This window comes from Salvelinus fontinalis, chromosome 2 (genome assembly GCF_029448725.1).
Source record: "Salvelinus fontinalis isolate EN_2023a chromosome 2, ASM2944872v1, whole genome shotgun sequence".
Classification (NCBI taxonomy): domain Eukaryota; kingdom Metazoa; phylum Chordata; class Actinopteri; order Salmoniformes; family Salmonidae; genus Salvelinus; species Salvelinus fontinalis.
The window spans coordinates 18,672,531-18,698,658 of record NC_074666.1 but is presented as its reverse complement, the minus strand read 5'-3'; the positions used below and the strand labels follow the sequence as shown (position 1 = coordinate 18,698,658).

The 26,128-nt window shown below is 44.3% G+C and overlaps 2 protein-coding genes and 1 long non-coding RNA gene across 9 annotated transcripts in view; all 3 read left to right on the top strand.

The window, feature by feature from the left end:
- Positions 1-1,456, top strand: part of LOC129813278 (protein strawberry notch homolog 1-like) — a 34,108-nt gene extending 32,652 nt beyond the window's left edge. For all 3 annotated transcript variants that reach the window (XM_055865631.1, XM_055865622.1, XM_055865611.1), the window contains 3 exons: positions 301-404; positions 546-672; positions 844-1,456. In XM_055865631.1, coding sequence (XP_055721606.1) covers positions 301-404; positions 546-672; positions 844-911 — 299 coding nt within the window. In that variant the 3' untranslated portion in view covers positions 912-1,456. The remainder of the gene's footprint in view (positions 1-300; positions 405-545; positions 673-843) is intronic.
- Positions 1,457-2,152: 696 nt separating this feature from the next.
- Positions 2,153-19,754, top strand: LOC129813258 (M-phase phosphoprotein 9). Of its 4 annotated transcripts, XM_055865568.1 has the most exons (23): positions 2,153-2,273; positions 3,085-3,365; positions 3,476-3,623; positions 4,612-4,701; positions 4,779-5,630; positions 8,891-8,963; positions 9,462-9,565; positions 10,243-10,359; positions 10,428-10,915; positions 12,899-13,048; positions 13,351-13,438; positions 13,503-13,718; positions 14,000-14,047; positions 14,152-14,216; positions 14,747-14,848; positions 14,993-15,247; positions 15,370-15,506; positions 15,995-16,228; positions 16,420-16,531; positions 16,690-16,763; positions 16,850-17,055; positions 18,266-18,334; positions 18,590-19,754. In XM_055865568.1, the coding sequence occupies exons 2-23, from the start codon at positions 3,121-3,123 to the stop codon at positions 18,689-18,691; spliced, it is 3,975 nt and encodes a 1,324-aa protein (XP_055721543.1). In that variant the 5' UTR covers positions 2,153-2,273; positions 3,085-3,120; the 3' UTR covers positions 18,692-19,754. The 4 variants fall into 4 exon arrangements, with proteins under 4 accessions (XP_055721543.1, XP_055721560.1, XP_055721552.1 ...); XM_055865585.1 differs by lacking the exon at positions 4,612-4,701; XM_055865577.1 differs by lacking the exon at positions 14,000-14,047.
- Positions 19,755-20,316: 562 nt separating this feature from the next.
- The window catches only part of LOC129813252 (uncharacterized), a 35,842-nt gene continuing 30,030 nt past the window's right edge, over positions 20,317-26,128 (top strand). For both annotated transcript variants that reach the window (XR_008753136.1, XR_008753137.1), the window contains exon 1: positions 20,317-20,988. This is a non-coding gene — a long non-coding RNA (uncharacterized LOC129813252). The remainder of the gene's footprint in view (positions 20,989-26,128) is intronic.

Below are 26,128 nucleotides of genomic sequence, written 5' to 3'. Positions count from 1 at the left end.
TCCTGGAGGGAGTCGTTACGTTGTGACAAAAATGTATCACTTTGGCTTCTTTAGTCAGCCCTGTTCCGCTTCCTCCATGATAGTCTCTTGCGGAGCTGTTGATTGATCTGCCAGGGATATTCCTTTATGAACCTTCGAGGACATCTAGTGTTTAACAAGGATTATTGCATAAAAAACATGCGCACTACAACTGTGGCCATTGTTGGCTATGTAAACATGTAATATGTAGAATTTGTACTATCTGGTGAACGGTAATATCATATTTGACCCTAGATTTGTTTTGTATTTGTTTCCCAACAGTTGGAAACATCCAGTCTCCGTCAGCAGCCAACTTGGCCACGTTGCAGTCCTACAGGCCGCTGGTGAATGATGTTTACGCACCACCCTCCTTGGGCTTCACACAGGTACAGGCATACACCCAAATTGCTTCTTCTAATTTTACAATGCAGGAAATAAAACTGACACTTTAAAACAAATGCTTAGTTACATCGTAGGTAACTCCTTTGGTAAAGTGACTTATTCGTCTCCTGTCCCTGTGTGGTCAGGGATCCAGCAGCAGCCAGGTACCCCAGAGTAAGTATTCAGAGCTGCTGGCCATCATCGAGGAGCTAGGGAAGGAGATCCGGCCCACCTACGCCGGCAGCAAGAGTGCCATGGAGAGAATAAAACGAGGTAATGTGGAAACTTCTGTAGTAATACAATACCTCTATTGTGTGGTAACACAAACAGCATTATCTAGACTACACAATAGTCCTCTACCTACTAACTCTAACTTGGTTAGAGTTGTCATTCAGTCGGTGAATGACTGTTGTTCATTTTGGTGTATCCTACTTTTTCCCAAAGGTATCATCCATGCCAGGGGACTGGTGCGGGAGTGCTTGGCAGAGACTGAGAGAAATGCCAGGTCCTAGCTACAGAAGGACTACCCTCTCCTGTAGAAGAACCAATACTCTCACTCACCATGTCAAAGACCACTGCATGGCACATCCTCTAAAAAGAGGAATGGAAAACAAAATAAGGGATGGTTAAAAAGGTCAAGAAAATGTTTCTGAAAGGTTGAGATTTGAGAAAAGGAGGGAAAGGGAACACTAGAATAGAATTCAGAATTTGAAGGATTTGGTTTTCTTCATGCCCTGTTTTGGGGTCACAGTTTCCTGACTTCATATTTAAAATTAATAGTAATTTTTGCATGCAAATGTATGGGTCCACCATGGCCTTCAGTTAATTGTAGACATTGCATGGCTTGTACCGGATTAGACTAGGAGAGGAACACTTTGGTAGATGTTGGTCTGAATTCCAGACCCTTAATGGTTGAACAAGTGAAGGACAGAAACGTGCCAAATACATTGGTTCATTCATGTTGAGGTTCTTTTTTGGGATCAATAATGAAAATGCTGTTACTTGCATCTTTGTATGTATTTATTACTTGTGTAATAAAATGTATTTTCAATACAAATGTCATTGTTTTGAAAAGAATGTGAAAACAAGCCAAGTGGTCTCCTATAACCTTGCTCCTTAGGAGGAAAATACAGATATATCACCCAATGTGAATAGATTAGAAGGTGGCTATTGAGAGTAAGTAGGCAGTCATTGTTAAGTCAAAACTTGTCTTGGTTGAATAGAAGGAATATACTGTAGGATGGACATATCTGGAAAATAGCACGCAGTACAGCAGGGCCACTGATTTAGGCTCATCTACAGTGATTAATTCCTTGGATATTGCATAACCCAGCAAGATTTAGGCAATAAGCACTGATTGAACTGACCAGTGGTGAACAGCAATACATGATGTAGTCAAGGATAATGAATTAATTTGAAACTTGAACAGTGCCTGAGAGGGACTAGTATTTACCATGAATACGGGATATAACACATTAAGTAGACGTAACTATCAATGTTGGAATCGCAGATAACAATGTAACATTAGCAATTGCACATTTGTAACTAGTAACAATTTTGTATCCTTGCGCGTTTCATTGGACTTCTACCCTAGCAGCGAATGTGTCACTTCCTACAAGTTCTGCCAATCATGCCCATTGTTGTGTATTGCCATTGTGCATCATAGCCAATCATAAGGCTTGAATAATAGAGACAGCCAATCAGGTAACTCTTGTTCTATTCCATTCGGCCAATTAGACATTGCGTAATGTTTTGCGGTTGAACATTGTGCTGCAGCACTGCTAGCCCGAGTAAAAACTACATTAGATGCAGTAGACTAGCTGGCTAGTATTGTTGAGAGGAAATATGGGTGAAGTTATGTTACAAGTTAACTGGTAAGTTGATTGTAGCTTTATTTATCATCTAATTCACCTACTTTACACATTAACTATGAATCGATTATGTGCTTATTGCGCGTATAACTAAGGCGCTAGTTTCAATCATTGTCAAGATGTAACGTTCGCTAGCTAACGTTACACGTAAACGTTGATGCCTGCAAACCTGTCAGTTTGGCTAACATGGTTAGCTAGCTAGACAGTAGGTTCCAGCCAGCATCCAAACTGGAAACTGGCCAGGCAATCAATAGGTTGATACTGTATTAGCTAGCAGAAGGGTGCTAGTTACGATATCCAGGCATATTTCGCTGGATAGCTATGTAACGGGGTTTATTCCCTTATCAAGGAGAGAACAATATTAAATCAAAGCAGCTGGTCGTGTTGACTGTGGAGGTTATGTTGCATGGTCAGTTGTTGTGACATGATGCAATTCATGCAAGCTTCCTTCCCTGTGAGCTATTTAATGGAAGCTATGCCAGCTTATCTGTTTAATGCTGGTTAATGCTCTTGTCAGCTATATATCACAAGGCTTCTCTAAACTGATCCAGGAAGGGTATGCAAGTTATTCTTTGAGTTAATCTGCCCCAGTGAAATTGAAAGTTTTCATCTCACATCACAGCCCTGGTTACTGTCTGTCTGGAGTTTAAAGGGACAGTTCAGCCTGAAATCAATGTTTGTCATACGTTACTTTAGACCTTTCTCCTCTATCTCCCGCAGGTGTTAGACCCTCCCCCTCTATCTCCTTGTAGGTTTAGGGGGAGCTGTCTCCCTCCTTCCACCCATTCATTGACCCTCTCTATCTCCCCTGTAGGTATCAGACTCTTCCCCAGGTCGCAAGCCCATAAGCATGTCCACAGATGACAGTATCTCTGAGGATGTTTCAAGCCTGAGCCACTGCCATGCCGATGCCAACGGGGAAGGGGGCAAGGAGAGTGAGTCCTCAGAGGGCACCTCAGCAGCCTCGGGTCTGGGGCTTGGGTTGGGGCTAGCTGGGCCGGAGGAATGCAAGATCACCTCCAAGACTGCAGGGGGCGCTGTGGATGGGAGAGCTTATGACATGACCCCAGTATGCAGCCTCCCCCAGAAGATCAGGTGTGTGTAGAGAGACCGTGCTCTCTGACTGGAGGTGTCAATGTAGGAGGTATGGAAAGTACAATCCATCCTAATCCCTTGTCCTAACTCCTGTGTGTTGTGTTCTTCAGGAGTCTGTGTCTCAGTACGGAGGAGGCCTTTGGGTCTGGGAAGTGTCTTCCCTTCATCAACCCCTCCTCCCTGGAGACCCTCAGGGCCCTGGTCCAGGAGATACAGAGTAGTGGGGAGACTGACCCGGAGATGTGGAAGGACTGTGAGGTAGGAATGTGTCTGTTTGGCAGTGTTGGTGTGTAACTACAAGATAGGTGGACAACACGGATATATAGGAGACTTTGTATTTAGTGTGGAAGGACTTTCAAGTAGTAATAGAGCAACTGATGGAGAAATGTCCATGGCAATTCATTTTTCAGAGAAGTGTGTGTTCTCTCAACTTCTCCCTGTAAAGGGTGACGTTGGGGTTCGCTGGCATTGTCATTATTCTCCTGCAGTGTGTTGGGCAGCCTCATCTCTCCACTGTCGCTTCTGCTGTTCCTGTGGATCTCAGCTGACAGCACACAAAGATACATACACACTATCGGTCCCCAGACTGCACACATCACACCACTGCAGCTGATCTTTTCAGACACGGGAGATGATTTGTGATGCAGCAGTGCCATCTCATCTCACACACAGAGGAAAGCACACCGGGGAGATGCATAGTACTGTATTCCCCAGCGTTGAATACAGGAATCTTTCTTAATTGTCTTAATGACCTGCCCATGTCTCCTCTTGTTCATTTTTCCTGATCTAAAAGAACACATGCTAGATTTCACTTGTCTAGTTTAGACTGTTGTTCTGAAGCCCAGGTCTGGTATTGTACCCTGAAATATGTATATTTTTTACTGCGTATGAATATGCGCAAACAGCAGAGTCTCAAAAAGGGAATCTGAGTTTTTTTTATGGGCTGTAATATCAGGTGCATACCCCCCTCCCTGGGTGCATGGCATAGTACAACGGTTTCCCCTTTCTCACGTCATAACTGGAGCACAGCTGCTTCCGTGTGCGTCTCGCGAACGCACAGACCCCAGCTGCGAGCCTAACTCCCAGCTGTCACTATTCTACCCTCCAATCAGAACATTTGACTATTTGCTATATTCATATTCACGCTGAACACACATTCCTCCAAGAACAACTCTTCCAATGCTCTGTCTTGTGCTATGGTTTACAGACCTAATGTTGAAGATGTGTACGTGTGTTTGTTGAACAGGGCCGATGGCTGCATCTGTTTCAGCTAGTAGAGAAACAATACCAAGAGCAGATCTTGGCTCAGCAAGAACAGTACCAGTGCCAAATACAGGTCTGTACTACTATACTTGGCCTGTTCTAGAATCCCCGATGATGCCTGTTTACACTGTGATTGTTTTTCTCCTCCAGCTGATTCAGGATGAGATCAAAGCCTTAGTTCAGCTCCAGAACCGCCAGACCAGCACACAGACGCACCACGATTACTCATATACCCCTACTGCTACCACCAACACACAGACACATCACGATTACGCATCTACTCTGTCTACTGTCACACAGACACACCCAGACTACACCTCTTCCCCTCTTGTTACTACCAAGGACTACCCTTCACCCCCCACTTCCAACACCAACCACCCCTCAACCTGCACGGACCTTCCCAATGGGAACTCGCCCCTCTCTGCTCCCCTCACCTCCCTCTTTGTCCCCCAACCCATTTTGAGCTCCACCTCCCCTCAACCCCCACCCCCCCGGCCAGGGCCGGTCACCCCAGGAGAGAGGTGTGCTGATGGGGCAGGGACGGTGCTATGCAGTGGGTACGGGACCCTGTCGGCCTGGGGCACAGGGCTGGAGGGGACAGTGACTCCGGGGGGAGCAGAGGAGACAGGCCAGGTGGAAGAGGAGCCTAGCTGGTCCCTTCACCTCCAGGACAACACAGAGATCACTCTGATTGGCCAGGAGGGTCAACAGAGGAGCGCCTCTGCCAATGAGGTGACTCCTAGAGCCAATCCTAGTCCACCACCTGAGCAGCAGAGAACCTCCAGCCAACCGCTGACGTCCTGGGCTCAAAGACACAGATGCAGCAAACCCAAGAAGAGCAGGGCAGGGCAGGCCCAACATCCCCAGGCCTCCCCCTCACCCCTTCAGGCCCCGTACCTGGGCCAGAGCGACCCTCAGACCTCTCCCCCCCAGGAGCAGCAGCCCGGCTCCAGGAAGAGCCCCAGAGACAGCCCCCTGGACAACACTGACCTCCAGGACCAGGTATGCCTAGCACCGGACGACACACTCCTGTTCCATTAGAATTTTTGTACCTAGATAAAATGATCTTTGGATTACTAGAGTCACTATAGTGCTCTGGCATTTTGTTATATCACCATGTATTTTGTCTGTGTGTGTCACTGTTATGGAGTGACTTCAGTGCCAACAGAAATTGTATTTGAATTTCATAATTCAGAATTTGTATTAGGATATTGAATTTGAATGTAATATTTTTGGATGTTTAATGCACAAATTGAATCATTTAATTCATAAATTGAACTTGTATTTCATGATTTGAAACTGAATTGAATGAATATTGCATTCAGTTTGTTTATTTTTATTGAATATTCAAATTCAATATTTATATATTCAGTTTCAATATGGTAGATTTTGCATTCATTGACTGTCTATCAAGTTTACAAACCATCATTTCAAGTTAATCAAAGTTTCATATATTCAACTTCTCATATGCATTCAGATTCAGTTCTCTAAATTCAGGTTCAAAACCAGAGACAACATCCTGGTACTTTGCCAGCCAGGAATCAAACGCTCTCAGTGGTAAACAGAAGCTTCTGGTGGATTCTGAATGTGCCATGCTGTATTTATGTTCTTCCTATGAATTTGTCTCTAGCGTTTGAACCGCTTTGCCTATAAACTATTATGACCCTATTGCTGAAAGCTAAGGGTCTCTAGAGCATGGATATGCTTTCTGTTCTCCTCTATGATGATCACAGGCCACGCTATAAGGGAGTTTCACAAAAATGATTTGGCCGCCATAAGAATACAGTTGAAGAGCACAGCCATAGTCCTTCTAAGGATAGCCTTTCCACTCTATTTAATCTTGCTCTTGTGACTGACTGGGTTCGAACCAGGTCTCCTGCGTGTCACAAGACTGTGTTAGCCCACTTAGATAAAGCACATGGGGATTTGTTTAGGAAGCTAACACAAGTCTTCAAGTCTCCAGCAAGGTTAATCGAACCACCTCGGTTACATTTCACCTCCCTTTGACCTCCTACTCAGAGATCACGGCACCAATATAAGTGACTGAGTTCGAAATCAGGACTACTGCACAACAACCCTTTCTGTGGCATTGTCACGTTCGTCGTATGGAGGAAGAGAGGAGGACCAAAGCGCAGCGTGATATAAATACATTCTTCTTATTTATTTACCGAAACAAAGAACACTAAACACACTATCAAAATAACAAACGAATGTAACGCTATATAATCAATAAGTGCAGACACAGGCAACTTACACATAGACAATAACCCACGAAATACCCAACGGAATATGGCTGCCTAAATATGGTTCCCAATCAGAGACAACGATAAACAGCTGCCTCTAATTGAGAACCAATCTAGGCAACCATAGACATACAAACACCTAGACAAGTAAACACCCCATAAACATACAAAACCCCTAGACAAGCCAAAACACATACATCCCCCATGTCACACCCTGACCTAACCAAAATAATAAAGAAAACAAAGATGACTAAGGTCAGGGCGTGACAGGCATACAGAAGCAGAAGATCTGTGCACCCCATTTAATGAGTGCGACAGAGGTGGTTTGGTGAAAAATAACACCTCAAACTTACACATCTCCAGGTCTCAGGCAAGGTTTTCCTCACATAAGCATGGATCACCAAACCAGATGAGTAACTTTGCTGGATCTTGAAGACTTGTATTAGTGTAGCAGATGGGGATCAATGAAACTCACTCCTCAGCCTGAAGTGGCGCCTTTTGCGCAATTGAAGGCCTTTTTCAATAGCGCGGTTGGTTATAACGGTTCATAGCCAAAATGGTTCAAATGCTAGAGCAAAATTCATTGGAAGAAAATAAATTCAATATGCCACTTTGGCTTCAGAAACCCCAATACATTTCTGATTACCACAGTGTGTGTTTGATTCTATTTGTTCTCCTATACCTTTCACAGCTGAAAAAGTACCAGGATGGTGTCTCTGGTTTTGAATCTAAATTTAGGAAATTGAATCTGAATGCATCTGAAAAGTTGAAAATATGACATTTTGATCAACTTGAAATGATCGTTTATAAACTACAATCTACCATATTGAATATTTAATAAAAAATAAATAGCATTTTAAAACTGAATGCAATATTCATTCAATTCAGTTTTAAATCATGAAATACAAGTTCAATTTCTGAATTAAATGTTTCAATTTGTGCATTATAAATAAAAATATGGAATTCAAATAAAATTTCTGTTGGCACTGAAATGGCCTCCATACATTGTCTGCCCTTGTTTAGAAGCATTTAGAAAAGGACTCGACACTGTCTGCCCTGCTTTGGAAGCATTTAGAAAAGGACTAGACTCTGTGTCTGCCCTGCTTTGGAAGCATTTAGAAAAGGACTAGACTCTGTGTCTGCCCTGCTTTGGAAGCATTTAGAAAAGGACTCGACACTGTCTGCCCTGCTTTGGAAGCATTTAGAAAAGGACTAGACACTGTCTGCCCTGCTGTGGAAGCATTTAGAAAAGGACTAGACACTGTCTGCCCTGCTTTGGAAGCATTTAGAAAAGGACTCGACACTGTCTGCCCTGCTTTGGAAGCATTTAGAAAAGGACTAGACACTGTGTCTGCCCTGCTGTGGAAGCATTTAGAAAAGGACTCGACACTGTCTGCCCTGCTTTGGAAGCATTTAGAAAAGGACTAGACACTGTGTCTGCCCTGCTGTGGAAGCATTTAGAAAAGGACTAGACACTGTGTCTGCCCTGCTTTGGAAGCATTTAGAAAAGGACTAGACACTGTGTCTGCCCTGCTTTGGAAGCATTTAGAAAAGGACTAGACACTGTGTCTGCCCTGCTTTGGAAGCATTTAGAAAAGGACTAGACACTGTGTCTGCCCTGCTTTGGAAGCATTTAGAAAAGGACTAGACACTGTGTCTGCCCTGCTTTGGAAGCATTTAGAAAAGGACTAGACACTGTGTCTGCCCTGCTTTGGAAGCATTTAGAAAAGGACTAGACACTGTGTCTGCCCTGCTGTGGAAGCATTTAGAAAAGGACTAGACACTGTGTCTGCCCTGCTGTGGAAGCATTTAGAAAAGGACTAGACACTGTGTCTGCCCTGCTTTGGAAGCATTTAGAAAAGGACTAGACTCTGTGTCTGCCCTGCTTTGGAAGCATTTAGAAAAGGACTAGACACTGTGTCTGCCCTGCTGTGGAAGCATTTAGAAAAGGACTAGAGAAAGCTTTCGGTCTTCTTCTCTTCTGTCTCTCCTCTCTTCATTTAATCTCTCTGTTTTCAGCATGGGTGGGCTGCTCCCTCCACCAACTCCTTCCCTCTGAGGAGGAGTGACAGCCTCATGTCTGAGGTCTCAGGTAACAACACAACACACACAGCTCTTTGTATTCTTATTATAATAAGCTGTTTCCGTGTTCCAACACATGGTTTCTGTTTGATCGTTGTAACAAAGGCACGCCACGTTGAATTGAGTTTTTTTTGTTTTTACATATAGCCTACAGTAAACGAAAAATGCAATTTTATTATTTAAAAACGTATATTCTAACGTTACCGAACACCTTCATGAACACAACCAAATGATTATTTTAGAGAGAGAATATATGAAATGTATTAATTACACTGTTAGAATGTTGCAGTCAGAATGACTGCTCGTTATTTTGATGAGTGGCGCCTCGAGGCCCAGCGGTTCTAGTGTTAAACATTGACCTGCATACTGAGTGATCTTGTTGAATCACACTGTTGCCTTCGCTGCAACAGCAGTTCTGAAATGCTCTAATTCTAAGTGCTTGTAGTTAGGAAGCAGTATAGGACTGAGGTTGTTATAATGTAGTAAGAGGTGCCTTCTTGTCCTCCAGGTCTGACATACTGGCGTCTGGATGAGAGTGAGCTCTACTGCCCTCTACCTGACAGCTTTGACAGTGGAGCTTACCTCCTGCTGCAGGAGGCCTCTATCAGTCTGGTAGGTGAATGACAAAAGGACAATCCAAACTTGTTCCACCTAAATACAATGTTTCTTTTCATTGTGCTGAAAAAGTTTGTCTCTAAACCATCTGCATTAGGAGAATCCCATAATATGCATTACGAGAAATTTGCAGACCTCAATCCCAAGTGAAAATAAATAGATTGCTCCATCTCTCTCCATTGTGTTAGTTGTTGAGTGTGTCTCTGTCTCCCAGACTTCTCCAGAGTGTGACTCTGTGTCTCCCAGACCTCTCCAGAGTGTGTGACTCTGTGTCTCCCAGACCTCTCCAGAGTGTGTGTCTCTGTGTCTCCCAGACCTCTCCAGAGTGTGTGTCTCTGTGTCTCCCAGACCTCTCCAGAGTGTGTGTCTCTGTGTCTCCCAGACCTCTCCAGAGTGTGTGACTCTGTGTCTCCCAGACCTCTCCAGAGTGTGTGACTCTGTGTCTCCCAGACCTCTCCAGAGTGTGTGTCTCTGTGTCTCCCAGACCTCTCCAGAGTGTGTGTCTCTGTCTCCCAGATCTCTCCAGAGTGTGTGTCTCTGTGTCTCCCAGACCTCTCCAGAGTGTGTGTCTCTGTGTCTCCCAGACCTCTCCAGAGTGTGTGACTCTGTGTCTCCCAGACCTCTCCAGAGTGTGTGTTGTTCTGACAGTGTCTGTGTCTCTCTTCCTCCTCCAGACCTCTCCAGAGGAACAGAAGCTGTCTCTCAGAGAGATCTACCACAACAAGCAGAGAACTGAGACCAAACGCACCGACTGGGACCTCTCTCGCACATGCAGCCCCACATCACCACAGGTATACACACACAGACACACAGACACACAGACACTAGCTCTAACTCTCTACTCCTCTCTCTGTTCTAGGTGTTAACTCTAGATCACACTGTTCACCTCCGTCAGTCAGACCAGACCTCCGGCTTCACCTCGCCATCCCACTTCAGCAGCCCGTCGTACCCCACCCTGCCACACGTCTACCCCCGCGTTGGCACCCCCTGTACCCCAGTTAGCCCAGACAGCATGGCCGAGGGCAGTGCCAACCCCGGGGACACAGACTGCCCCTCCAATGCCTCTAGCCTCTCTGCCACCGCACCTACCCCAGCCAGGGTAGCCTCTGCTTGGATAAAAATGGCCCCATCATCCCTTTCTACTTCCAAGCCCCTGGTGTTCCCCAGCAGCCAGCAGCGCAAGACCTTGACCACTCAGGCCAGCGAGGACGAGGGGAGCCACACACACACCAGCAACCTGACGAAACTGGCTGTGTCTGGGAAGCACACGCACTCCCACACACTCTCCCGGGGAAACCCTCGTATGGAGAAAGCGGCATCGCTGGAAGACCCTGTGGTCGTCTCTCTGTGAGTGGCCAGAGGCTGGTTATGTTTTTATATATTCAGCCACACTAATATTGTTTATATACCAGAGGAACTAGCAGGAGAATAACCCGTGTAACTGATGCGTACTGAGCAGTAGAATAACCCGTGTAACTGATGCGTTCTGAGCAGTAGAATAACCCGTGTAACTGATGCGTACTGAGCAGTAGAATAACCCGTGTAACTGATGCGTACTGAGCAGTAGAATAACCCGTGTAACTGATGCGTTCTGAGCAGTAGAATAACCCGTGTAACTGATGCGTTCTGAGCAGTAGAATAACCCGTGTAACTGATGCGTTCTGAGCAGTAGAATAACCCGTGTAACTGATGCGTTCTGAGCAGTAGAATAACCCGTGTAACTGATGCGTTCTGAGCAGTAGAATAACCCGTGTAACTGATGCGTTCTCAGCAGTAGAATAACCCGTGTAACTGATGCGTTCTGAGCAGTAGAATAACCCGTGTAACTGATGCGTACTGAGCAGTAGAATAACCCGTGTAACTGATGCGTACTGAGCAGTAGAATAACCCGTGTAACTGATGCGTACTGAGCAGTAGAATAACCCGTGTAACTGATGCGTACTGAGCAGTAGAATAACCCGTGTAACTGATGCGTACTGAGCAGTAGAATAACCCGTGTAACTGATGCGTACTGAGCAGTAGAATAACCCGTGTAACTGATGCGTTCTGAGCAGTAGAATAACCCGTGTAACTGATGCGTACTGAGCAGTAGAATAACCCGTGTAACTGATGCGTACTGAGCAGTAGAATAACCCGTGTAACTGATGCGTACTGAGCAGTAGAATAACCCGTGTAACTGATGCGTACTGAGCAGTAGAATAACCCGTGTAACTGATGCGTACTGAGCAGTAGAATAACCCGTGTAACTGATGCGTACTGAGCAGTAGAATAACCCGTGTAACTGATGCGTACTGAGCAGTAGAATAACCCGTGTAACTGATGCGTACTGAGCAGTAGAATAACCCGTGTAACTGATGCGTACTGAGCAGTAGAATAACCCGTGTAACTGATGCGTACTGAGCAGTAGAATAACCCGTGTAACTGATGCGTTCTGAGCAGTAGAATAACCCGTGTAACTGATGCGTACTGAGCAGTAGAATAACCCGTGTAACTGATGCGTACTGAGCAGTAGAATAACCCGTGTAACTGATGCGTACTGAGCAGTAGAATAACCCGTGTAACTGATGCGTACTGAGCAGTAGAATAACCCGTGTAACTGATGCGTACTGAGCAGTAGAATAACCTGTGTAACTGATGCGTACTGAGCAGTAGAATAACCCGTGTAACTGATGCGTACTGAGCAGTAGAATAACCTGTGTAACTGATGCGTACTGAGCAGTAGAATAACCCGTGTAACTGATGCGTACTGAGCAGTAGAATAACCCGTGTAACTGATGCGTACTGAGCAGTAGAATAACCCGTGTAACTGATGCGTACTGAGCAGTAGAATAACCCGTGTAACTGATGCGTACTGAGCAGTAGAATAACCCGTGTAACTGATGCGTACTGAGCAGTAGAATAACCCGTGTAACTGATGCGTACTGAGCAGTAGAATAACCCGTGTAACTGATGCGTACTGAGCAGTAGAATAACCCGTGTAACTGATGCATTCTGAGCAGTAGAATAACCCGTGTAACTGATGCATTCTGAGCAGTAGAATAACCCGTGTAACTGATGCGTTCTGAGCAGTAGAATAACCCGTGTAACTGATGCATTCTGAGCAGTAGAATAACCCGTGTAACTGATGCATTCTGAGCAGTAGAATAACCCGTGTAACTGATGCGTACTGAGCAGTAGAATAACCCGTGTAACTGATGCATTCTGAGCAGTAGAATAACCCGTGTAACTGATGCATTCTGAGCAGTACTCCTTCTTTCTCCTCTTCCCATTCACTCTCTTCCCAATTTTCCTCATCTTTTCCCAACTTCCTATCCTCCCCTCTTTCTCCAGGCTGAGAGAAAATCTGAGGGAGAAACACTGTCGTCATGTAGCTGATCTGAAGGCTTACTATGAGGCGGAAATCAAACTCCTCAGAGACAAACTGGACCTGAGAGACCTGCCACACGACCTAGAGCAGAGCAACCACACACTCAGACAGAGGTGTGTGTGTGTGCGCACGCTTGTTTTACTATCCTCGTGGGTACCGGAAATCCCCAAAGTCCTCACATGGATAGGAAAACAAGGAAGATTCTCCCTCGTGGGGACAAAGACCATTTTAGGCTTAGGGGTTAGGTTTAGGGTTAGAATTGGGGTTAGGGGTTAGGTTTAGGGTTAGAATTGGGGTTAGGGGTTGGCTTTAAGGTTAGAATTGGGGTTAGGGGTTAAGGTTAGGTGTGTGTGTGTGTGTGTGTGTGTGTGTGTGTGTGTGTGTGTGATCTAACCTGTGGTTGTTGTAATACCAGGTGTGCTCAGCTAGAGAGGGCTCTGTCTGAAGCCAGCAGCCGTATCCAGGAGCTGGAGAACAAGAACTCCATCCTGGAAAAACAACTGGTAAGATGCCTTTTATACCCCTAGAGGTGTGTGTGTGCGTAACAAGCTCTGCTTTCTCTGACAGGCTGACTGGCCGGAGCGCTACGACACAGCCTGCTCCACGGCAACGTCCCTGCAGCAGCGATTGGACGAAAACAGGCGGTCAGTCAGGGAGAAGGACGCCTCAGCTGGCCGCCTCAGGACCCGGGTCCGGCAGCTAGAGGAGGCCTTGGAGAATGCCTGCAGAGAAACAGAAGAGAAGGAGGCCAGGAGGGAGAGGGAGTACAAGATGCTGCAGGACGTGAGTTCTGCACTTATACTAAACTAGTTAAGTAAACCCAGATCTCTGACTGTCTGGGAAAGACTACTTTCTAGGTGTTGTAGTCTGAGAGATCTCCTGCAGAACTGTACCTCTGTGTTTTCAACACCAACCAGTCTTTTATCTGAGCAGCTTACTTATTACCTACTGATGTGTGCAGATGGTCTTGTAATAGGCTATTTGGCTGTAGCTCAAGTGTGTGCGTGTGTGTGTGTGTGTGTGTGGCCATGATGACTTAAGAGTTGTGTGTGTTTTTGCCTCAGCTTCTGGGGGAGTATGACTCTCTGAGGAAAGAGCACGAGGGGGTGAAGGTAACTGATCTATTAGTGATGTCTGTTTCTGTGTTATTCCACCTCGACAAGAACAGGTGACACGTTGTACTACTACTATTTCAACCTTATTTCTCTGTCAACAGGACAACCTGATGTCTTCAGAGAACAAGCTGTTTGATGCCAACGAGCAGATCTCTAGACTAAAAAGGTAACATGAAGCATCCAACACCAAGACCTGCAGGGACACCTTATTTCTTTGTCTTGTCTATGAAAACCAACATCTACAGGATAGATAAGCTAGGTGAATCATGACAGAGTTTTTGGAATTTGTCCATATCTGACATCAGTTGTTGAGTGACATTAATGCAGGATCCTTTGACTAAGAGAGAGTTCTTCTCTTGGTGACTGTCTATTTTGGCAACCAAAGCATAGACAGGACCTGCATGTATCTTGTGCCAGAATTTTATTTCTTTGTCATTTTTTGGACCCAGCAACAGTGGAGAGAGGACAGACATCCTATATATCACCCACACACTCTTCCCTCTATCTATCTGTCTGTGACCCTCTCCTCCTCAGGGTGATCTGTAACAGTCTACCCCCTCCGTCTGTCTGTGACCCTCCCCTCCTCAGGGTGATCTGTAACAGTCTTCCCCCTCCGTCTGTCTGTGACCCTCTCCTCCTCAGGGTGATCTGTAACAGTCTTCCCCCTCCATCTGTCTGTGACCCTCTCCTCCTCAGGGTGATCTGTAAGATGGAGAGCCAGGTGAATCAACTGGATTATGTGAACCAGGCCAGGAGTCGCCAGGCCGTCCAGAACCACACACAGTCCTCTGGAGCTGGGTAAGGTCTCCTCAACTCATGCATCCATGTTGTGCTTCCATTAGGTCCCAAAGCAGGTCTGACAGTAGCTGTTGTTACTGTTGTTAACCCCCTCCTGTCTGTCTGTCTGTTTGACAGTAGCTGTTTTTACTGTTATCCCTCCAGTCTGTACCACCATCCGGACCTGCTGCTGTCCCCCAGCAAACACCCTCGGCAACAAGAATCCACATATAGGATATCTCCTTGCCCTCAAACTGACCAATCACATAGCACCAGGAAGTCTCCTCGTCCTCAAACTGACCAATCGCAGAGTTACAGGATGTCTCCTTGCCCTCAAACTGACCAATTGGGCAGCTACAGGAAGTCTCCCTGTCCTCAAACTGACCAATCAGGCAACTCGTGCCACACTGGCAGCAGGAGGTGTGGTTGAGGTTAACTTGTGGTTGTAGTGTTAACTTAAGAATATTTCCTCTTAATTCCTTTTCCCCTTGATTTAACCATGATTATAAAGCTGACCAGTTTACCTCACCCTTGTCCTGTAGGTGTTCGTCCCCTCCAGAGAGTGAGCAGCCCCAGAACCAGGGTGGGGGTGTGAGGGAGGCTCGGGGGCCTCTGACCCCACTGATGAGGGCCCTGATAGAGCTTGAGGAGACCAGGACCACTGAGGGCCGGGCCCCCTGTAAGACCAGCCACAGTACCACTGACTCACTTTCACTGGCCCTACTGTAAGACACAGTCCTCATCCCACAGTAGGCCTTCCACTCACTTACTAACTCATGTCACTCTCCACTCAATCGTTAATGCTGGGCTGGAACACTGGCCTTCAGCATGACTCATTCATTGGCTCCAGTCTAACATTTTCTGCTAACGCTAGCTTTTACCATGGAGGTTGTGTTTCCCCTGACCTCAGCCGTTTGGATATTTGTTTTTCATTTCATCTGATACCAGCAAATTAAGATTCTCTGTCTTGTGAAAATGTAGTGATTTGCAAACGGATATTATCTTGGCAGTGCTAAGGAAATTAGCAGCTCTAAGCTGAAACAACCTGTTTCTCTACTCTGAAAAACCCATCAACAGTAAAAACTTCAATGTGGTTCACTCTGAAAGCATCTGTTTCTGGGAGTGTTTTTCTCATTTCTCATTTGTCTCTATGTGTCTGTGTTGCAGGGTTGGGCAGCCGGAGGCCTACTGTTGGCTTCATAGAGAGAAACCACAGAGAACCACAAACACAGGACCTTGACAGGGCTATGGAGGATGTGGCTGGCCTAGAGACGGGAATGTCCGGGACAGTCAGGGGTGTGTCTCTGCTGAGAGCCCAGAGAAGTCTGTCTCCAGAAGGCAACAGGTCCTCCTCTCTGCCCCCCCGCACCCAGAGGACCACCTTCCCCCCTACTACACCCAGTACGTCTGTTTTTCTCATCACTCCTTTATCGGGGTTGGGTTGAATGCGTTCAGTTGTGCTACTGACTAGGTATCCCCTTTCTCTTCCTGGTGTATCTCAATACTCTATTACCTAATGTGTACTTTTGTGTATGTGGAGACTAGTTCACTATGTTAAGTGATTTCACTAATCTAGTGTTATTTTGTTTTAGCTAAGAGGGAGACCCTAATGATGCCTCTGTCAGCTAAGTCCAGCCCCAAACGCTGTCCTGCAGAGAACTACTCCACTGCCTTTGGCAACCCACCACCACAGCTACACAACAGGTAGTAGTACCCGTGGACTACAGGACCCTTCCGTAGCTGAATCTTTGCACCCTTGGTTAAAATGCTTACTTTTTGTTACGTGCGTGATCGCTCCAACTCCAGCTACGGTATTTGATATGTTGAGCCTTAGAGTTCAGAGTTGTGATTGTCTGTTTCAGGTTTGACGTGGCGTTAGACCAGAGACGCCACTCCTTCCACAACTCCAGCCCCAGGAAGAGACTGTTCCCAGAAGGTGTTTGACTTACCTCCCTGACTCCTGGTTAGTGTGTTCAGTTGAATAGTTCCCTAACACTACTGCCCTGTTTCTTTCTCCTCCAGCCTCCCAGCGGTCGTCTGGTGGCTCAGTGGAGTCCTCAGGCAGTGTTGACCCCCAGGAGGGTGTCTTTGGGCTGGGCTGGCAGGAGCAAGGGACTGGGGGGTCATGCTCAGACCTCCAGGACTCAGGGACAGACCTCCAGACCAGGCTCCACTCCCTGGCCGACGCTGAGAGGATGTTAGACGAGCTCACTATGGAGAAACAACAGGTGAGACAGACTGCTACAAGGTTCTTATAGATACACTATGACAGGGACAGGCCACTCACTAGCAATGTACAATTTCCACAAGACGAAACATGCCTTTTACCCATAGCCCTACCCCTAGACACCTGTACAGTGCATTTGGAAAGTATTCAGACCCATTCCCTTTTTCCACATTTTGTTACGTTACAGCCTTATTCTAAAATTGATTAAATAATGACAAAGCGGAAACAGGTTTTTAGATTTTTTGCAAATGTATAAAAAAACAACTGAAATAGCTTATTTACATAAGTATTCATATCCTTTGTTATGAGACTCGAAATTGAGCTCAGGTGCATCTGTTCCCATTGATCATACTTGAGATGTTTCTACAACTTGATTGGACTCCAGCTGTGGTAAATTCAATAGATTGGACATGATTTGGAAAGGCAGACACTTGTCTATATAAGGTCCCACAGTTGACAGTGCATGTCAGAGAAAAAAAACAAGCCATGAGGTCGACGGAATTGTGCGTAGAGCTCCGAGTCAGGATTATGTCTGCAGCATTGAGGTCGACAAGAACACTGTGGCCTCCCATCATTTTTAAATGGATGAAGTTTGGAACCACTAAGACTTCCTAGAGCTGGCTGTCCGGCCAAACTGAGCAAGTAATGGTGAAACTGAAGAATATAATACTAGCTTGGTCATACAAAAATTGTAGAATTGAACATTGTAGGCTATAAAGATTATTATTCTAATTATTTAGACGCTCCCCATTCAACCTGACAGCGCTTGAGAGGATCTGCAGAGAAGAATGGGAGAAACTCCCCAAGATTCTCTGGGTTTGCAAGGCTTCATATTTTATTAATGGTTTATATCTATTAATGACGGAGGCAGTCCTCCTAATATATTCCTGTTATATAACCTGGCTTTATGGTTTTACAACCACTCCACTCTTAATGACTTCTATTTATAGCTGGATTCATATATTCCGCCTGGCCCGCTCTGCTCTGTCCTCTCCTGCTCTGTTTTGACTGAGGGGTGCTAACCCCGTTACCCGTCAGCAAGCTTACGTACACGCCTGCGTCTGCCCAGCGCAACACAAACAAACACACACACACTGCAGGGCAGCCTGCCTGCCTGGTTAATCTGATTTAATCTGAGTGCTATGAAGTGAGTTGATGCATTGGTTATATATTTATTTATTCATGGTATTAATTTGTGTGTGTTTGTGCAGATTGAGTCAGCGTTGAGCCGGATGCCTGGATCTGGTGGGAGGGTGAGCTTGCAGACCAGGTTAGATGAGGTAAGGTTACAGTCACACCAAACCTGCTAGGCCTCATTACATATCAGTAAAAACCATGACTGGGTTGAAAATGTATATTTTTGTTGTCAGGAACATGTTTGTTTGAGGAAGTAGACTCTTGTATGGCAATTTGAATAGTATTTTGAATTGAACACTACAGGGATGGGATATCACTTCAATACAGAGGTCTGTGTGTACGGTATGTGTGAATGTTTAAAGCTGTTCTAGCTTAATGACTGTTCCCCTACTCCCCAGGTGGCCTTAGAGAACCGTCTAGAGAGCGTAAACCGTGACCTGGGTTCCATCCGCATGACCCTGAAGAGGTTCCACGTTCTACGCTCCTCTGCCAACATATAGCAATGTTTTTATTAGATGACGTCATAGGTAGGGCCTAGAGTTTTTCTGGTCAGTTTGCATGGTCAGGAAATACTCCTAGTCCTAGCTATAGATGACTAGATATCAACTCTGTGTCCTAGTTATAGAACTAGTTCTAGTTTTCTGTGCTGTAGATTGATACAGAGCCCATATTGTCCTCTCTTAACTCTCTCTCTGTATCATGACCCACAGTCTTTTCTACACATAACTCGGGGATATTTTTCTATATGTTTGGAAGATCTCACTATTTGTGGAGTATATTTTTTTGAAATGTGCAGATTTGTAAAGTCGTTTACTTTTTTTATTTTATTTTATGTTTAAAAAAATACAAATATTATATGCTTTACTTGCCATATTCAGGTCAATTATGTCGATTTTTCAATATGGAGGAACCTCCTAATATCCAGCAGAGACATGTACCCATCTGGAATGTATCACTGCCACCTCTGTCTACATTTTTATGCATTGTTTTAAAATGTTTTATTCATCGTACACCGCATACAATTGTATTTATTACATTGCATTTTTATGTGTTCATTACAATGGTGCGTTTAAAAAAAATAATAATAATAATAATCTTTATAGCCTACAATGTTCAATTCTACAATTTTTTTGTATGACCAAGCTAGTATTATATTCTTCAGTTTCATCATTACTTGATCCTTTACAAAAACCTTGTACTGTAGCACATTTTTAATTGCTTTCCTTTTTCCATTTTTATATATATATTTTTTTTTATCTCCTTTGAACATTCCATTTGTTTTGTGTTAATTCCATGTTGTGAAGGGAGGGATTTCACCAGTACCTAACCACCCTCTCCTCTCTGTATACTATGGATCTCATGCAAAAACCAAACCAGCACACATTTGAAATAATAAACACACACACTGCTTGTTGTAATGCATGGTAGTTGCACTGTTTCAGTTTCTTTGGTCAAGTTGTGTTTTATTAACAATTTTTGCAGTTTGCAATGACTTGAAATTAACCTCACTGGAACAAAAAATGTACTGTTTGCGCACAATAAATAATGCTTACATTATTACAACACCTATGTAGGTTGTCATTACCAGCTTTTCTTTTTTTAACTAGGCTAATCAGCTAAGAACAAATTCTTATTTACAATGACGGCCTACACCGGCCAAACCCGGACGACACTGGGGCAATTGTGCACCGCCCTATGGGACTCCCAATTACAGCCAGCTGTGATACAGCCTGGATTCGAACCAGGGTGTCTGTAGTGACACCTCAAGCACTGAGATTCAGTGCCTTAGACCGCTGTGCCACAGTCAGAGGCCTCATCTACATTTACATTACATTTTAGTCATTTAGCAGACGCTCTTATCCAGAGCGACTTACAGTAGAGTGCATACATTTTATTTTTATTTTTTTACATTTCATTACATTTTTACATACTGAGACAAGGATATCCCTACCGGCCAAACCCTCCCTAACCCGGACGACGCTATGCCAATTGTGCGTCGCCCCACGGACGCTCATCTATATAGAATAAATAGTTTCTGTTACACATAAATCATTCAAAGATATTCAATTTGGCCATCAGTTGATTTAGTACATTTGTACTCTGCTGTAGGCCTTCATGTTTTATAAAGCACCTTGTAGAGGTACCGTTCAGGTCTGTGATTAATCTGTAGCCACTGGGTGGCGCTTTCTGTCTAACCGACAGTACAGAACATGTATATGAAGTCGGACATACTGTATGATTAGGATTGGCAATGCTTTAGCGACGTAACATGTAGCATACAACCACGACCTGGTCATTTGCTACGTCATTGTCCAATAGAAGGATAATGTTGCCCATGACTATGTTTTGGCTGTCATTGAACGGCAGAGTGAGACCGGAGGAACATAACCAGTCAGCTTTATTCTCAAAGGGGAAACAGCAGGCAGACATCCAAATAAATGGAATGGCATTCAGACTAGAATAGCCGGACAAATAGTCTATGTCAAAGGAACTTGATGCAGAGAGGTCTTGGGATAGATAGTCTTCTTTTTGGTGCCAGTCGTGGTCAGGCAGACAGTAAAAGGACACTCAATGCGTTGACGGCAGTGCCGCTATTGGAGCAAAAGACGTGGATGGATGCAGAATTATTTGCAAATTTGCTGGGTTATCTTGCTAAATTATAGCCTGACATTTTATTTAGGTGTCATTGGTTATAGTTAAGCTATTTCTTAGCCAATAAACTGTGTATTTGGACAAATTCCAGGAAATCGAACAGCGCATTGGAAGAATGCAGTGAGGAGTTTCCATCACTTTGCTGGTGAGTGTTCTTCGAATCTTGACTTGGCGTTTGATTGAAGACAGCGAGCAGCTCGAGAGCTGAGGCCATATGCAGTGGTGTAGTGGAGGTTATACGCATGTATACGCCACGTATTTTTCATTGGACATTGCGTATACACTGCTTAATCCCCACGATGCGTATCAAAATAGTGTTGTGGAGGTATACACCATATCAATGAATAAGGCTGATTGAACAGATCAGAATGTCAGACCCGGCGCCAGGAAAAGGTGACTACGGGCCCATTTGAAACCGGCTTGGGGGCAAATCAATTGTTGTGTGGGGGGGGGGGGTTGCATTGGAATTATATTGAATTCTACTTATATCACAATAAACATGACGTTGAAATGCCTAGACTCTGAGATCATTGAGTGCTTTTGAAGTGCCAGGTAGGCTACAGATTTCGCGCCAATCCACTGAGTGTATCAACACAATGGACAGCGCTCTGCACACTAATGCAAGGCCGTTTTGGTAATGAATGTAGTCTACAAGAGATATTCACCTATTACAAACAGCCTATGTGAATGCAACCATACACACAGCTGTCTAACCAAAATAATGCCAACTAAAAGCTGAAAGTAGTTGCCTAGTTAATCATGCATGCAAACAAAAATAGTGAATAACAGTTTGGCTTAGAATACTGACACAACTGCGAATGTAACAAATGAATGCCAACACACCAGGTACCAAGTAGGCTAGTAGGCCTAGTAAACAAAATATCAGATTTATAAATCATGACACAATCAGTATTTAGGTTAGTTACTTAAACAGTAAACAAACGCAGTAAACAAAAGGCAAATTAAAATCCAAATAACCAAAACATAACCTACAGCCCTCGAACTCAACTCAGGACCTCAAAACCATTTCCACTGCATTTTTCATTATTCCCCTCTAATCATGGTCTGACAGTGGTGTAAAGTACTTAAGTAAAAATACTTGAAAGTACTTCTTAAGTAGTTTTTTGGGGTATCTGTACTTTACTATTTATATTTTTGACTACTTTTACTTCACTACATTCCTTCAGAAAATATTGTACTTTTTACTCCATACATTTTCCTTGACACCCAAAAGGACAGGAAAATTGTCCAATTCACGCACTTATCAACACTGGTCATCCCTACTGCTTTTGATCTGGAGTACTTACTAAACACACATGCTTCGCTTGTAAATTATGTCTGAATGTTGGAGTAATTTAAAAAACAAGAAAATATTGGCGGCTGGTTTGCTTAATATAACAAATTTGAAATTATTTATACTTTTACTTTTGATACTTAAGTGTATTTTAGTAATTACATTTCCTTTTGATACTTAGGTATATTTTAAACCAAATACTTTTACTTGGTGACTTTTACTTGAGTCATTTTCTATTAAGGGATCTTTACTTTTACTCAAGTATGACAATGGGGTATTTTTTACACCACTGTGGTCTGATTTAGACCTGGGACACCAGGTGGGTGCAATTTTTTAAAGTGTTATTTAACTAGGTTAAAAACAAATACTTATTTTCAATGACGGCCTAGGAACAGTGTGTTAATTGCCTTGTTCAGAGGCAGAACGACAGATTTTTACCTTGTCAGCTCGGGGATTCTATCTTGCAACCATTCAGTTATAAGTCTAATGCGCTAACCACTAGGCTACCTGCCGGCCCCTAAACGAATTAACAGGTAGAAAAGAAAACAAGTAGGCTCTAGACCTCGTACGGTAAGAGTTGAATACCCCTGGCCTACAGCCTACTACAGTGAGATGAAGCCATGCACATCTGACTTGCCAAATAAATAGGCCTATAGGCTGCTTCAAACATAGAACATCATGTTGCTCATGAGTTCAGCAACACATTGTGATACGGCACACTACACTTCTGTCAATCAAATTCGACCCACGCAACCAGTGGTTCCCAAACTTGTTATAGTCCCGTACCCTTCAAACATTCAACCTCCAGCTGCATACCCCTCTAGCACCAGGGTCAGCGTACTCTAAAATGTTGGTTTTTGTCATCATTGTAATAAGCCTGCCACACACATACAATACATTTATTAAACATAAGAATGAGTGAGTTTTGTCACAACTCGGCTTATGGGAAGTGACAAAGAGCTCTTATAGGACCAGGGCACAAATAATAATATACGTAATAATAATCATTCATTTTGCTCTTTATTTAGCCATCTTACATAACAAATCTTAACAAATCTTATTTGTTCATCAAAAATGGTGAATAACTCACCACAGGTTAATGAGAAGGGTGAGCTTGAAATGATGCACATAACTGTGCAATGTTGGGTTGTATTGGAGAGAGTCTCAGTCTTAAATCATTTTCCACACACGGTCTGTATTTAGTTTTCATGCTAGTGAGGGCCGAGAATCCACTCTCACATAGGTACATGGTTGCAAAGGGCATCAGTGTCTTAACAGCACGATTTGCCAAGGCAGGGTTCCCTGAGCGCAGCCCAATCCAGAAACCTGGCAGTGGCTTCTAATGAAATTACATTTTCACAGAACTGCTTCTTGCAATTTCGACGAGGCTCTCTTGTTCAGATATCGGTAAGTGGACTGGAGAAAGGGATAATGAATCCAGTTGTTTGTGTCGTCCGTTTCGGGAAAGTACCTGCGTAATTGCGTCCCCAGCTGACTCAGGTGCTTCGCTATATCACATTTGACATTGTCCGTAACTTTGAGTTAATTTGCACACAAAAAATCATACAATGATGGAAAGACCTGTGTGTTGTCCTTGTTAATGCAAACAAAGATCTCCAACTTCTAAATCATAGCCTCAATTTTGTCCCGCACATTGAATATATTTGCGTAGAGTCCCTGTAATCCTAGATTCAGATCATTCAGGCGAGAAAAACATCACCCAGATAGGCCAGTCCTGTGAGAAACTCGTCATCATGCAAGCGGTCAGACAAGTGAAAATTATGGTCAGTAAAGAAAACTTTAAGCTTGTCTCTCAATTTAATTTTTTTTTTGTCAATACTTTATCCCTTGATAACCAGCACACTTTTGTATGTTGTAAAAGTGTTACATGGTCGCTGCCCATATCATTGCATAATGCATAAAATACATGAGAACTCAGTGGCCTTGCTTTAACAAAGTTAACCATTTTCACTGTAGTGTCCAAAATATCTTTCAAGCTGTCAGGTATTCACTTAGCAGCAAGAGCCTCTCGGTGGATGCTGCAGTGTACTCAAGTGGCGTCGGGAGCAACTGCTTGCGTTACCACTCCACTATGTCTCCCTGTCATGGATTTTGCACCATCAGTACAGTTACCAACACATCTTGACCACCAAAGTCCATTTGATGTCACAAAGCTGTCCAGTACTTTAAAAATATTCTCTCCTGTTGTCCTGGTTTCCATTGGTTTGCAGAAGAGGAGGTGTTCCTTAATTAACCCATAAACGTAACGTACATATACCAGGAGCTGTGCCAGGCCCAACACGTCTGTTGACTCATCCAGCTGTACCGCATAGAATTCACTGGCTTGTAGGTGAAGCAGTAATTGTTTCAAAACATCTCCCACCATGTCACTGAGGTGTCGTGAAACAGTGTTGTTCGATGAAGGCATTGTCTGTATATATTTTTTTGCCTTTTCCCCCAGCATTGTCCCAGCCATAACCATAATAGAATGTATCTATTTCTATGATGAAACATACCGATATGTAGCTATACCCAGGTGCGTCATTTGAGTTATTGCATTGAAATTATATTGAATTCTGCTTATATCACACGATACCCAAATAAACATAAAAGTTCCAATGCTTTTGACCAAGAAGTGACAGGTTGGCGTGAAATCTCTGCGGCGCTACATCAGCTCCATGGACAACGGCCTACACACTAAAGCAGCTAGATTGTTTCTTACCTTTTCAGAAGATACACATTTCCATGTCCTTACAAACAGCCTATAACTAATTACAAAAACACTATTCCTTGTGTTTCGATCTGTAGCATATGCAAAACCTTATAGCCTATTGTTTTATTGGTTTTTACTTTCCTAAAACATTTAAATTGTCCACCTCACGCTGTCAGAGATTTGAGGACTGAATCCATCAGGGCATTGCATGCATAGGCCTGTTAGCTTAGACGTCCACTGTATTACACTACATGACCAAAAGTATGTGGACACCTGCTCGTCAAACATCTCAATCCAAAATCATGGGCATTAATATGGAGTTGGTCCCCCCTCTGCTGCTATAACAGCCTCCAGTCTTCTGGGAAGGCTTTCCATTAGATGTTGGCGCATTGCTGCAGGGACTTGCTTCCATTCAGCCACAAGATCATTAGTGGGGTCGGGCAGCGATGTTGGGCGATTGTAGGCCTGGCTCGCGGTTGGCGTTCCAATTCATCCCAAAGGTGTTCGATGAGTTGAGGTCAGGGCTCTGTGCAGGCCATTCAAGTTCTTCCACACCGATCTCAACCAACCATTTCTGTATGGAACTCACTTTGTGCACGGGGGCATTGTCATGCTGAAACAGGAAAGGGCCTTCCCCAAACTGTTGCCACAAAGTCAGAAGCACAGAATCGTCTAGAATGTCATTGTATGCTGTAGAGTTAACATTTCACTTCACTGGAACTAAGGGGCCTAGCCCCAGACCATTATTCCTCCTCCACCAAACTTTATAGTTGGCACTATGTATTGGGGCAGGTAGCGTTCTCCTGGCATCCGCCAAACACAGATTCGTCCGTCAGACTGCCAGATGGTGAAGAGTGATTCATCACTCCACAGAGAGCGCATTTCTACTGCTCCAGAGTCCAATGGCAGCAAGCTTTACACCACTCCAGCCGATACTTGGCATTCCGCATGGTGATCTTAGGCTTGTGTGCGTGCGGCTGCTCGGCCACGGAAACCCATTTCATGAAGCTCCCGACGAACAGTTCTTGTGCTGATGTTGCTTCCAGAGACAGTTTGGAACTCGGTAGTGAATGTTGCAACCGAGGACAGACGATTTTGAAGTGCTTCAGCACTTGGCAGTCCCGTTCTGTGAGCTTGTGTGGCCCACCACTTCGCGGCTGAGCCATTGTTGCTCCTAGACGTTTCCACTTCACAATTACAGCACTTACAGTTGACCGGGGCAGCCCTAGCAGAGCAGAAATCTGACCAACTGACTTGTTGGAAAGGTGACATCCAATG

Coding starts and splice junctions, on each gene's coding strand:
- LOC129813258 (XM_055865568.1), top strand. CDS start 3,121: ATGTCCACAGATGACAGTATCTCTGAGGATGTTTCAAGCCTGAGCCAC. Junction 10,916..12,898: donor GACCCTGTGGTCGTCTCTCT/GTGAGTGGCCAG, acceptor CTCTTTCTCCAG/GCTGAGAGAAAATCTGAGGG. Junction 16,532..16,689: donor CCACCACAGCTACACAACAG/GTAGTAGTACCC, acceptor TGTCTGTTTCAG/GTTTGACGTGGCGTTAGACC.